The sequence below is a fragment of the Callithrix jacchus genome, chromosome 3 (genome assembly GCF_049354715.1).
Source record: "Callithrix jacchus isolate 240 chromosome 3, calJac240_pri, whole genome shotgun sequence".
Taxonomy (NCBI): Eukaryota; Metazoa; Chordata; class Mammalia; order Primates; family Cebidae; genus Callithrix; species Callithrix jacchus.
The window spans coordinates 87,296,039-87,309,805 of NC_133504.1; the positions used below are offsets into that span (position 1 = coordinate 87,296,039).

The window sequence follows — 13,767 nt, forward strand, 5'->3', positions numbered from 1 at the left end:
TTAGTAGAGATGGGGTCTCACCATGTTGCTCAGGCTGGCAGTCATCCATGTTTTAAAAAGCCAAACAAAATAAAACTCCAAGGTAATTCTGATTAAAGATCACCAACCCAGATCATAGCCACCTTAGAAACATATTAAAAATGAAGAAAAATAATGCAATAAATACTGGTTGCTATGACTTACGATGACATCGTTTCCCATCAGGAAGCAGAACAAATCCTACAGGGCATGTGCAGTAATAGGATCCAGGGGTGTTTTTACACCCAAGAGTACAGCCATGATTCCAAAAGGCACATTCATTAACATCTGCACAATGACATCAGCAAAATACATGCAAATGGTTACTTTTTGAAAATAAATTGTGCTATCACTAACAAGTCATCACAACGTAGGGTATCTGATATTTGTATATGCTGTAATTGATCATGGCAAGATGTTTTCCATACTCTAGCAAAGGGCAAAAGAAGTCAATGATATGATGATAAAAGCCATTTCTAATCTGTCACATTTTATGCATTTTGTTATTCCTGAAACAGAGTCTGGCTCTGTCGCCCAGGCTGGAGTGCTATGGCATGATCTTGGCTCACTGCAGCCTCTGCTTCCCGAGCTTGAACGATCCTCCCACTTTAGCCTCCTGAATAGCTGGGACTACTACTCAGCTGTTGCACCACAACACTCAGCTAATTTTTGTGTTTTTTTGTAGAGATGGGGTTTTGCTATGTTGCTCAAGCTAATCTCAAACTCTTGGACTCAAGTGATCTTGCCTTGGCCTCCAAAAGTGCTAGGATTACAAGTGTGAGTCACCATGTCTGGCCCAGCTTATATTTCAAATATAGATTTTCATATTAGAATTACCCTTGGAAAAAAGGTAGTAGTATTTCCCTTGAAAAGATAGCATGCCATTTAAGTTAGGGACACTTGAAAGCTCTTTACAAGCTTATGGCATTTATTTTTTCTTTTTCTTTTTTTTGTTTTGAGATGGAGTCTCACTCTGTCGCCCAGGCTGGAGTGCCATGGTACAATCTTGGCTCACTGCAACCTCTGCCTTCCAGGTTCAAGTGTTTCTCCTGCCTCAGCCTCCTGAGTAGCTGGGATAACAGGTGCACACCACCATGTCTGGCTAATTTTTGTAATTTTAGTAGAGACAGGGTTTCGCCATGTTGGTTAGGCTGGTCTTGAACTCCTGAACTGAAGTGATCCACTTGCCTCAGCCTCCCAAAGTGCTGGGATTACAAGCGTGAGATACTGTGCCCGGCCCCAGCTTAGGACATTTCTTGTGTTCTTCACCCTTCAAGACTGGAGCCCTTCCCCTAAATGTGGAAACCTTCTCCAGCAGTTTTATTCTGGCTGAAGCCCCAGCCTTCCAGCTCACTCTTTCTATGCCATGGCTTCCATCCATTGGTCCAGAGGGAGTTATAATTATCAGGCAGATGCTAGATTTACCTGAGGTCTCACCCCAACTAATTCCACTGGATGGGTGCTGCAGTCATTGGATCCTTTTCATCACTGCACTACTACACCTTCTAGGAAAAAAGACAGTATTTCTCCTGGGCTCATTGCACTTGGTCCAGAATCTCAAAATGGGAGGATCCCTAGACAACCAGCCTGGTTCAGTTTCCCAAGCTTCCTACTAGATCTTCATGGGATAAGATAAGAGTCACATACTCTTTGAGAATCTATGATCACTATGAAACCACTCTCCTAAAAATGTACATGTACTGAAATTTTGCACACAAACACAGAGGTGGGTAGAATCCACTTAGACTTATATCAATCCCTAAGCATCCTCTCAGAGTGTTTGATCTAGAAACACAAGATATAAAAAAGATATGAAAGTATTATAAAGGCTTTACAAACAAGAAAAAATAAATAAAAAATAGTCTTCAGGGGCTGTGCGGAGGGAGGGGCAGCATGGACTTGAAGTTGGTTTCCAACTGAGGTTCTGGCTGGCCCACTGAAGACAAGCCGTCGGCTCAGCTGGGCATTCCTCCACTCAAGCAGCGACTCTTCCATTACCTTCACGGTACTTCCAGTCATTACCTTCACAGTACTTCCGGTCTCGGCTTAAGGCGTATCCCTCTGTACATGTGCACAAGTGGGACTGGGGGTCTTGCCCACACACAGTGCTGCTGCAGTTTCCTTTCCTCGATTTGCAAAGTTTCTGCTCTAAAAGAGAAGATGGTTTATTTGGAGTGGGGCCATGTTTTGACAGCAGACACTGCTAAATCTCGTACTGGTTCTTAAGTGGTCTTATTTCCCTGCAATGACTGTAGGGGCGTCTCTCACGGAGGCAAATTTAGCCAGAGCCCAGATTCCACAGCATCCCAAAGCCCACTTTTTTCTCCAATTGTATTACTTCTCCAACAGCTCTCAGGATTGGGCGTCCTGATTAGCTGGAGATGTCATTCCTTAGGTTGTGAATACTAAACACTACTTACTAGCTTTTTCATTCTAATTTACTTTTATCACACACACACAAAAAAACACACAAATTCTGAAAATAAAATATGTTTAAAATATTTAAAAAGATTCAAATCTAAGAATGCTTTTTTTTTTTTTTGAGACAAGGTCTCCCTCTGTCACCCAGGTTGGAGTACAGTGGCACAATCTTGGCTCACTACAACCTCAGCCTCCTGTGTTCAAGCTATTCTACCTCAGCCTCCCAAGTAGCTAGGATTACAGGTGCACACCACCACAACTGGCTAATTTTTTTAATTTTAGTAGAGACAGGGTTTCACCATGTTGGTCAGGCTGGTCTAGAAGTCCTGACCTCAAGTGATCTGCCTGCCTCAGCCTCCCAAAGTGCTGGGATCACAGGCGTGAGCCACTGCGCCTGGCCAAGAATACCTTTTAAGTGTCATATTTATATGTTAGATATGTATGCTACTTAGCTGTTTCTAATATCATTATTTAATGAATATTTTTCAGACTTAATATACACCATTGCCATATCTCTGATCCTCAAATTTCTGAAGTTATTGCTGCCAGCATCCCATGTGTTCCAAATATCCCATAGTAAACAGTAAAATCTGCTCAGCTATACTGAACAAGTGGTCAATTTGGTACCACCGATTTTTGAGCCAGAATCAAGGGTCAAACTAGTGACACCTACAGTTGGCCCTCCGTATCTGTGGATTCAACCAACCCAGGACTGAAAATACTTGAGAAAAAAACTCCACAAAGCAAAGTTCCAAAAAGCAAAACATGAATTTGCCACATGCCAAGCACTATGTTGAATTCACAGAAATGAAGTGAGATAGGCTTTGCATTAGGTATTACAAGCAATTTAGAGATGATTTAGAGTATGTGGGAAGGTGTGCCTAGGTTATATGTAAATACAGCATTTTATATTAGGGACTTGAGCATCTGCAGATTTAGGCATCTTGGGGGATGCCAATCCCCCATGGATACTGAGGGACAACTGTATATCTCTTTCCAAAAAGTTAATGAGGTGTTTGTCTCTTTTGCACCTTATTTTTTGCCCATTTTAGAAACAATAGGACAATTGTAAAATACTATGCGGTAAGCTTGAGTGTGAGGGCAGGTACCCAGAATGCAGGTAGATAGAGAGGTCAGAGGTCTGGCAAGAGGTGAACTATTGGGGTCGTGGATTCTGAAGTCATGGCATTGTTAAAATCAGCTAGAGCTGATGTATCATGGGAAGAGCTGAGGGCCTGAGGAAAGGACTTCTAAGAACACCAGCATTGCTGGGAAGGACACAGGAAACAAATCAGCAAGAGCCTGAGCAAAGCAGGCAGAGGGCCTGAGACTGTTCTCCAAGTAGGTTTGGTTTCTCAGATCTGTTATCTACTAATAAAGAAGTCTCTGCTGTCTGTACCCATTTCCTTCTGTTTCAAATCTGTAAAGATAAAATTTCGACAAATTTAATTCAATGATCAAATTGACTTTTATTTGGGATTCATGAATTGGGCAACATCTTACCTAAAAATAGACAGATGCTATACTGGGTGTGGCAACATAGTCAATTTTGTGACATAGCTTGAGTGAGAACAAGGAAACAGCATGATACAAATAATGGATTGGTTAACATCAGTTTACTTCAGGCTACTTTCCTCATAAAGGTTAAACCAGATGGGATTTCCTTATCGTACCAGTTAAAACGGACCTATTTGGGGATTTGGCTATCATCTCTCTCCTGATCCCTTAGAGAATCAGATAAACAAGCTGGTTTTGGTTTGGTCTGTTGGGATCTATTGCAGGAGCTCAGTCCAAGTCAGTTGTCTTCCATCAATTTTATTTAACATCACTAGACATGACCAATAACAGTAAGATGCAGTAGAAACATATTCTTGCCCCCCTGAAAATATCCCTAGTGAACATCGAGTATGCCACCCCACAGAGATTCTGATTTGGTTATTCAAAGGCTCAGGAATCTGCATTTTTTCAGAGTCAGGAGTGATTATGATGTCAGGAGGCTACCTCACACCACACTTTGAGAAACACTGGCCTAATATACTAGTGAAACATTACACCTTCATCTTAGTTACAAGCAACTACTTTTAGCTAGTCTGTGTTACTTCCTTAGTTATTTTAAACCTGTTTTTTTCAAACCTCTTGACAGAATTAAATGCAAAATCGGTCTTGTCAACTCTCAATACCATTGCAATTTTACCTGCTAAATCAGTTAAGATTTATATTGAATGGTCTTGTGGATAATTGATTTCAAAAATTTTATTTCTTTCCTATGGTTTTTATCCAATTATACATGTATAATTACATTATTTTTCATGTTCCATATGCTTCATTAAACTATCAAAATTTTAAGCAAAATTAAAAAATAAAATGGCCTAAATTTTAAAAGTGAATGACCAAAATAAGAAACTTGTAAACATTGGAGAGAAAATTCATCCACTTTAAATGTCTTTTTAAGAAGGAGTAATATGTTTAACTTTTATTTTTATAAACTTTACAAGTTAACAACAACAAAAATCGAGAAAGGTTTGAGTTGCCTTTTTTTTTTTTTTTTTTTTTTTTTTTTTGCCCAGGCTGGAGTGCAATGGCATGATCTCGGCTCACTGCAACCTCTGCTTCCTGGGTTCAAGCAATTCTCCTGCCTCAGCCTCCTGAGTACCTGAGATTACAGGCTCTCACCACTATGCCTGTCTACTTTTTTGTATTTTTAGTAGAGACAGGGTTTCACCATGTTGGTCAGGCTGGTCTTGAGCTTGACCTCACGTGATCCACCACACTTTGGCCTCCCAAAGTTCTGGGATTACAGGCATGAGCCATGGTGCCCAGCCTGAGTTGGCCTTTCAATAGCACTGAAATACTACCACTTTCTTGAGGTAACAAAAAACTGAAAGATTATGCTTCTTATAAAAATCTTTCCTTTGCCTCATAAAAATCTTTCCAAACTCAGCATGCTGGTCACTGGATTACAAATCAGGAAAACTGAGTTTTGTCTTGGTTCTTCCTTTTACAGCACATCACTTTATCTCTTTGACCGAAGTTTCCTAATTCTTGAAATAAACTAGTTGAGATAGATAGTCACTGAGTTCCTGTTTTTTAAAAAATTCTATAGTTATAAACCGAATTAAATGTTTGTGATAAATTCTTCTGAGTTTATACATATAAAGATTATCAAACCTTAATTACTGCTTATAGTCTGGTAACAGGAAATCAAACTGTCTAATGAAGAAAACAACTATTGTCTGGGGTATAGAAAATGCTGTGTTCTTCTAGATCCAATACATATTTTCTTTTTTCCCATATTTTTCTACTACATCGTCCCTGGATTTGTGTCTGTTCTGATGATCATCACCATTGTCACCACCACGATTAGGTATATGCATCTTTTTCCATTGATAAACTTCTGAGGATAAGGCATGTATCCTATTTACGTTAGTCCCAGTAACACCTAGCATGCTGCCTTTTACAACATAGGCATCCAGTAAACATCTAGAATACATCCACAAAAAATCCCTGTGATCATGTCACCTGCAATCTAACTCCCTATTTATTTCTTCCTTGAAGTGCTAATCAAATCAACCTCAGAGCTAGAACTCAAACAGATTGTCACAAGATGCTAGCTTAGTGCTTTTTCCACTATGTCATGCTGCTGATGGTTTTAGTGATGCTTATTAACAATATATATTACTCTTCAATAATGAACACAGGCAGGGCAGAAATCACTATTCTCCTCTGCCTAGTTGTGCTGATGATGTGACCTGAATTCAAACACTAAATACTTTAAAGGGTCATTTTAGGTAGTGGCAAAACACAGAGGATTGAAGGTTTTATTTTCTTTAATCTCCTTAATCTTCTGCTGTTCTTTAGCTTCAAAATAGGCCAAAGCCAGCACTGAGACTGCTGCTGCTGACCTCAGATAACACCCCTTCTCAGAGCTAAGCAATGAGGCTTAATGACCTCTGAGATTAATTAAAGCTCCTAATCATGGAGTTTAATGTCCACCACCAACTGCACCTGCAGTAACTGCCTGGCTAACACACAGGCACTCATGAGCTTTACTATCGCCAAGTGAATCGGTAGATTTTACCCTGGCCCAGTTCTGAAACAAGGCACTTGGGATTCCCTTTCCTGCTTTGTCCCACTAATCACATCTTTGTCTACCTCAATTCCATGAGTCCCAGCTACTGGGGAGGCTGAGGCAGGAGAATCGCTTGAACCCAGGAGGTGGAGGTTGCAGTGAGCCAAGATCGCGCCTCTGCACTCCAGCCTGGGTGACAGAGCAAGACTCTGTCTCCAAAAAAAAAAAACAAAAAAGACTCACCGGCTGGGCACAGTGGCTCACACCTGTAATCCCAGCACTTTGGGAGGCCAAGGCGGGCAGATCACAAGGTCAAGAGATCAAGAATATCCTAGCAAACATGGTGAAACCCAGTCTCTACTAAAAATACAAAAATTAGCTGGGCATGGTGGCATGTGCCTGTAATCCCAGCTACTCGGGAGGCTGAGGCAGGAGAATTGCGTGAACTCGGGAGGTGGAGGTTGCAGTGAGCTGAGATTGCGCTACTGCACTCTAGCCTGGGTGACAGAGTGAGACGCTGTCTCAAAAAAAAAAGACACCTCATCAACAAAGCCTTTCTAGTCTCTTCCATTCAAACTCATTAAGTTTGGTCATTCTAAAGTCATAACTAAATATTTGGCATCCCCAATATTTAGCACATAACAAAAATTTTGAATAATACTTTGTAAAGTATCTATATGCATCACATTTCATTTTCATAACAAGCCCTTGAGCTATGCAGAGCAAGTATCATCTTTCATTTTACAGATTAGGAAATAGTGCCTTGTTAAGGATCACATAGAAAATAGAGCTTAGAACTGGGACTCTATTCCAAGCCCTTTGACTCCAACCCCATTCTTTTTACCACATATGTACAATTCTATGTGTGCGTGTTTATATTTATGCATTTGTATAAACATGCACATAAAACATGTTAGTTTCATGAAATGTCTATAAAAGCCTAGTTATACTTTTGCTTCATTTGTTACTGTCTTCACCATTAATGAGTTCTCAATAAATGACTGCCTCAACTTCCTCAAAAAACTCAAACCGAATGGTATAGAAGTTTATTCTTCTCAGTTCATAGAAGTACAAGGAAGAAAATACCAGAATGGCCATTCTGTGTTATTGGAATTCCTAATTACAGTACAAAAAAAAAAATGACCTAGCCAGAATTCAGCCACTTAGTATCATATCCATCTGTACCCTTTTAGGAATCAAAAAGTAAACAACAAACTTAAAGCACTTTAAAAATGCTTTTGGCCAGGTGCAGTGGTTCACACCTGTAATCCCAGCACTTTAGGAGGCCAAGGCAGGTAGACTACCTGAGGCCACAAGTTCGAGACCAGCCCGGCCAACATGGTGAAATCCCATCTTTACTAAAAACACAAAAATTAGCCAGGCGTGGTGGTGGGCACCTGTAGTCCTAGCTACTCGGGAGGCTGAGACAAGACAATTGCTTGAACAACTCCGGAGGCGGAGGTTTAAGTGAGCCGAGATCATGCCCCTGCACTCCAGCCTGGGTGACAGAGCAAGACTCTGTCTCAAAAATAATAGAAAAATAATAATGCTTTTAACTCTTAGAAGAGCCCTTCCAGCCCATTGCGTCTTTTCTTATTGTATTCTCATTTCTGGTGATTTGGCTGCCCATAGCAGGAAGATGGAAAATATAAGGTATGACATATGTACAACTATGATGTATCCATCATTAAAAATACATTTTAAAAAGACAAGGTGTGTATACCTCCACTCCCACTGTCACCACTGCACCCCACCCACATTCACCAATGACAGAAGTGGCTACGTGAGTCCAGTGTTCTTTCTTACTGAGTCCAGATGTAACCTTAACCTTGCATTCCAGACTGCCAGTGTCAATGGCTGGGAGACAGCAGGTAATTTCCCACACAAACTAGAAACCCCATGTCAGGGCTCCTTCCAGAGAAAATGGTACAATTAGAGTATGAAAATGGTAATAATTACAGTGAATAAAAATAATTGACATATTTTTATTAAAGAAAAGGTGACCTTTGGAGGATCCTGGAGGGTTAGGACACTAACTCTTTATTTTGAAAATAGGTAAATTAAGAAACAGAATCAAACACTGAAATTTACCTTTCCTATAAAAGCTCCTCCTCTTTAGGAGAATCATATATCTGATTTGGAAAGCCTCTTTCTTTGTATGAGAATCCCAGCTAATATATGCATAAAAAGTGATAGAATTAGAATGTCGTTGCCTTGAATGTCTAATAAAAAATAGGTCCAGGCAATGATAATCAATAGCTTCTAAAACCATTAAGCAAAAGCTGATGGGAAACTTGCAGTGGCTGGAGCAGGCCGGTGACTTCTGAAATGCTAATTAATTTTGAACATCATGAAAAAGAAAAAGAACCAGCCTATGTGCCTTTTAATGTGGTACAATGGGGAAGCTTACAGAATCACCTGCAGTGCCACCCTTAAAGCATTCTTGCAAACAATCTGATTCTGGTCAGATTTCTAAGACTAAACTACCAGTTTATAGGTAACAAGGAAGTTAGACAAAGATGTTAAATGACACATGGGGATATAATCTGCAAAATCCAGAAAGTGGGAAATTCTATAGGACTAATGATTTGGTTTCCTGAACAAGCAAGTGGCAAGAAAAAGCCTCAGGTTAGAAAATAAACAGGCCACAGCCAGGCATGTGAAAACCTGCAAGATGTGAGAACCAGAAGCAAGAAAGAAAACATAAAAATGATAAACAGCAATTTCAAGTATGTAAAAGACATTTCAAATGGCAACCATTTGGTGTCAGGGTGAACTCAGCTTTGCCCCAAACCTGTCCTATGCTGGCTGTAACGGCATGTATCCTTTTAAATGTGACTCTAGTCACTAAGAAAATGTCAGTAACTATAAATGATGTTAAGAAAATACAGCAATCCATATTTTACCAATATTTCCATGAAGAATAACAGAATTTTATGTGTTTAATAATTAAAAATTACATGAACTAAACATTCATCTTTCTACGATGATTCTTTTACAGGGGCTTCCAAATAACCAAAATCATATAGTAGACACTCCAGCAACAAAATAGAATGAATCAGACCCCCACCTTAGCAATTTTAGCTATACTAATTGCTTCCAGAAGCAAGTACATTTCCAGGTGGAGACAATTATCCTTCATGAACTCACAGAATTAAATTCAGCCATCTTTTTGTGCATGAAATGAATGTAAAGTATTTTACACAGTGCTGGTAATAAATTACCTTCATTTCCCAAAGAAAATGCTTTTGAAGCTCTCTTATGAGCTTAAAACTGAAATCTACATTTAAAGAATACAGAAGAAAGCAAAATTATTTGGACTTTTTACAACATATCTAAGAGCAGTAAACTAGTTGTAAAATCCCCAGAAGTTGAACTTGAAATAATTGTCATTAACTTGTGTACAGAATGTTCCCACACTATTTCTGAGATTAAGATAATAGTGTAGGTGTCAGGGCAGCCAGGATACCTGGCTAATAAGTTTAATCATGCCAACAAAAAATGTGAGATCCATTCTGTGCCTTTTTTTTAAACAGCCAGGTAAGAAGTGAGAGAAAAAGAGAAAGATTTTAAGTTTCTAGAAATGAAAAAAAATTAAAATTTTAAAAAGAGAGAAATAAGGTTTTGACTCCATGATCGGTGCAAACTGAAGCATTTAACTACTGGGAAGTCACAGACAGGGAATGATATGCTGAACTACAGGTTTTCCCAAAACAAATAAGTCACATCTATAACATGGAATGAGAGATAATAGAGCGTAGTTAGAAAGGCAACATGGTATCAGTGTGCCTAGGTTCAAATCCCAATTCCACCGCTCTGTAACCTTCAGCAAGCTATTGTGACATCTCTAAACCTCAGAACTTTTAATTTATAATATTATACTAATTGTCACACCTAATTAACAGAGTTGTCGTAAAGCTTAAGTGAAATAGTGTAAGGGAAACCCTTAAATTATGGCAAGAGCAGACAATTTTGTACACATGCAATAATTATGGTATCTCTGTAAACCAAGAAGTCACTATGTACTTAGATGGGTTTTTCAAATTCTAATTAAAACAAACAACAAGAAAAAAAAGCCCATGCACTCAGATATTACACACCTTTAAAACTTGATCCTTATTATATTTTTTAGGAGACAGAGTGCCGAAGAACTTTTTCCCCCATTTTTTTTTTTTTGACAGGTGTGGGGTTTGAGATGGAGTCTGGCTCTGTTGCCCAGGCTGGAATGCAGTGGCCCAGTCTCAGCTCACTGCAACCTCTGCCCCCTGAGTTCAAGTGATTCTCCTGCCTCAGCCTCCCAAATAGCTTGGATTACAGGTGTATACTACCACACTCAGCTAATTTTTGTATTTTTTTTTTTTTAGTAGAGATGGGGTTTCACCATGTTGGCCAGGCTGGCCTCAGACTCCTGATCTCAAGTGATCCACCCGCTGTGGCCACCCAAGGTGCTGGGACTACAGATGTGAGACACCATGCCTGGCTCACTTGTATTTTCAACTGGTTTATTAAAGTCCTTTAGGCATTGGGAATACAATGGAGAGTTATATTCCCTGTCCTCCAAGTACTAAGGAATACCGAAAGACAAACAACTACAGCGAAGCATGGTTAAGTGTCATATGATTGAAGACATTCTCTGAGAACACATTCCCTGTGAACACATTCTCTGGAACAGCTAACTTAGGCTCACAGTGGATCAAGGAAGGTGTTCCTGAAGGAAGTCATGTTGGAGCTGTGTTTCTCAGAGGATGAGGAGAGACAGGCAGTGAAGGGAAGGAGGAGGAAAGTTCCCGAGCATGTGGACCAGGCTGGAGGAGAGCATAAGTGTGCCTCATGAAAGGAAAGTACATCTTTGATGATGGCTGCCACACAGAATGTAATACAAACAAGGGTGAGAGAAGATGCTGAGAAATAAGCAGAAGGCTTGGTGAGCCTGAGGAAGAGACCATAGTTTAATTATTGATGATTGGGAATTGTCAGCAGATTTTCATCAACGAGTGACAAGACTGGGCCCTCTTTTTTGAGGGATTATGCTCCCTGCAGCAGAGAAAATGGAGACAGGGATACTAGTCTGGATGATACTGGAGAAAGAACCCTAAAGGAAGGGCACAGTGGTTAGATCATAAGGGGTAGAATTGTTAGGACACAGAGATTGATTTCATGGAATGGGAGTGAGAAACAGGAAGGAACAGGCAACTCCTAGGTTTCTGCTTTGGGAGAAGGGGTGGAGAGTGATGCCATTCACTGAGTTGATTATACTAGTGGGAGAAGAGCTGGGGAGGGGAGAGGTAAAGTTTGGTAAGTCAGTTATTTTCTTTGAGCTTGAAACACTTGCAAGAAATCCAAGTAGACATGCTTACAAGGCAGACAATTATAAGGGCCTTGATAAGGATAGTTTTACTGAGCCCAAACACATGCATTTTATGTGCCCACTGCAGGACCCTGAGCTTGGAAGTCATGGCCCAGAAGGACTAGGGCACTGCTCTTCGGGTAACTGGTCAGATCATCAAAAACAGCCTGATGGTGAAACTGTGGCTCTATTACTTTGACTTGGGGCTTGGATGTCTACAGCATGAAACTCCTCCAGAACCAGACAACCTGAATCTGCAAGTCAATGACTTGTTCAAACCAACAAATCAATCTTCTTCATGAAGTTTTGCCTTTGTAAGGCCCTCCCTTGCCTTTGCCAGACAGTCTTCACAAGGGCTGCTTCTTTTTGTATATTATGAATAAATTCCCATGTTTTAAATCAATTTTGTCTGTAGCTTAACTCTGTAGCCAAATCTTTGCAACTTGACACTTATTATGCCTGAGTCCTTTAAAAAAAAAAAAAATTGTCCTGAGCTCAAAAAAAAAAAAAGTCCGAGCTACAAATAATAGATTCAAGAGTCCTATGGGCAGCTTGCATGGGAAATGAAACAGAAAAGTGCCATGGGTTATGTCACCTTTAGAGAGTTACGATGCACATAACCATATGAATGGTTCTGAGAAATTTCACTTGAGAAAAAACTCATTCAACTTTATTGAACTCAGCATCTCTAAATTGCTTGGCCCTGAAAGGTTTTTTTCCCCTAAGTAACTTCACTAAATCCCATCGAACTTGAGTTTTATAGACCATGCTTCGATAAATGATAGCTTAGGTATTTTGTAAGAAGTAAGCTTATTGATACTCATATTTGTATAAATATTTATATTTTATAACAAAAATAATATCAACCAGGTTATATGATTTTTCTGTTATGTCTTCATTGAAGCAGCTTCACTACTAAATGCTTTGTAAACCAAAGTACTACTTTCCAGATCACCAGAGGAGCTGCAATTTAGGCATAATATCCAGGAGGAACTAGCCAGCCTCTAGAGAAGTGTGTCTTTAAATATGAAGGATGGGTTGGGCACGATGGCTCACGCCTGTAATCCCAGCACTTTGGGAGGCCGAGGCAGGCAGATCGCTTGAGCTCAGGAGTTTGAGACCAGCCTGGGCAATATGGTGAAACCTCGCTCTACCAAAAATGCAAAAAAATTAGCCGGATGTGGTGATGCACGCCTGTAATCCCAGCTACTCAGGAGGCTGAGGCAAGAGGATTTCTTGAGGCTGGGAGATAGAGGTTGAGGTGAACTGAGATAGTGCCACTGCACTCCAGCCCAGGCAACAGAACCAGATGTCGTCTGAAAAAAAAATCTGAAGGATGTCAGACACATCGAAAACCTGATAAATTTTATATACCATCTCCCTAGGTGGAACACTGCATATTTTCATCTAACACATGAAATCAAGAGATCCATAGACCCTACATCACAGGAAAAGAATTCCTGCTTTCTAAGACACTAAAACATTTTACACCTAATCAATGATGGCCAAAGTAACAGTGCTCTTGAAATCAAAAGTCCTTCACACTTGGAGTATGTGTGAAGCACATCTTAGTAACTGGAGACAGCCTCCACCTCCTAAGTTCAAGTGATCCTCCTGCCTCAGCCTCCCAGGTAGCTAGGACTACAAGCATGCACCACCACGCCCGGCTAATTTTTGTATTTTTAGTAGAGACAAGATTTCACCATGGCTCGTCTTGAACTCTTGACCTCAAGTGATCTGTCCACCTCGGCCTCCCAAAGTGCTGGGACTACAGGCATGACAACTTTTTAAAAACAATTACATGCTAAGGAATTTAAACAGAGGCGCCTACATTTAGAAGTAGAAATTTGGGACTGTGACTAGATTCAGTCAATCGTTCATACTTTTTACTAACATTTACCATCTAAAATTA

The 13,767-nt window shown here is 40.0% G+C and overlaps 1 protein-coding gene across 7 annotated transcripts in view; it reads right to left on the reverse strand.

The window, feature by feature from the left end:
• EGF (epidermal growth factor) overlaps positions 1–13,767 on the reverse strand; it is a 104,586-nt gene that overhangs the window by 62,394 nt on the left and 28,425 nt on the right. For all 7 annotated transcript variants that reach the window (XM_078366699.1, XM_078366698.1, XM_078366697.1 and 4 more), the window contains 2 exons: positions 2,041–2,166; positions 184–306 (listed from right to left, as the gene is read on the reverse strand). In XM_078366699.1, the coding sequence (XP_078222825.1) occupies positions 184–306; positions 2,041–2,166 (249 nt within the window). The remainder of the gene's footprint in view (positions 1–183; positions 307–2,040; positions 2,167–13,767) is intronic.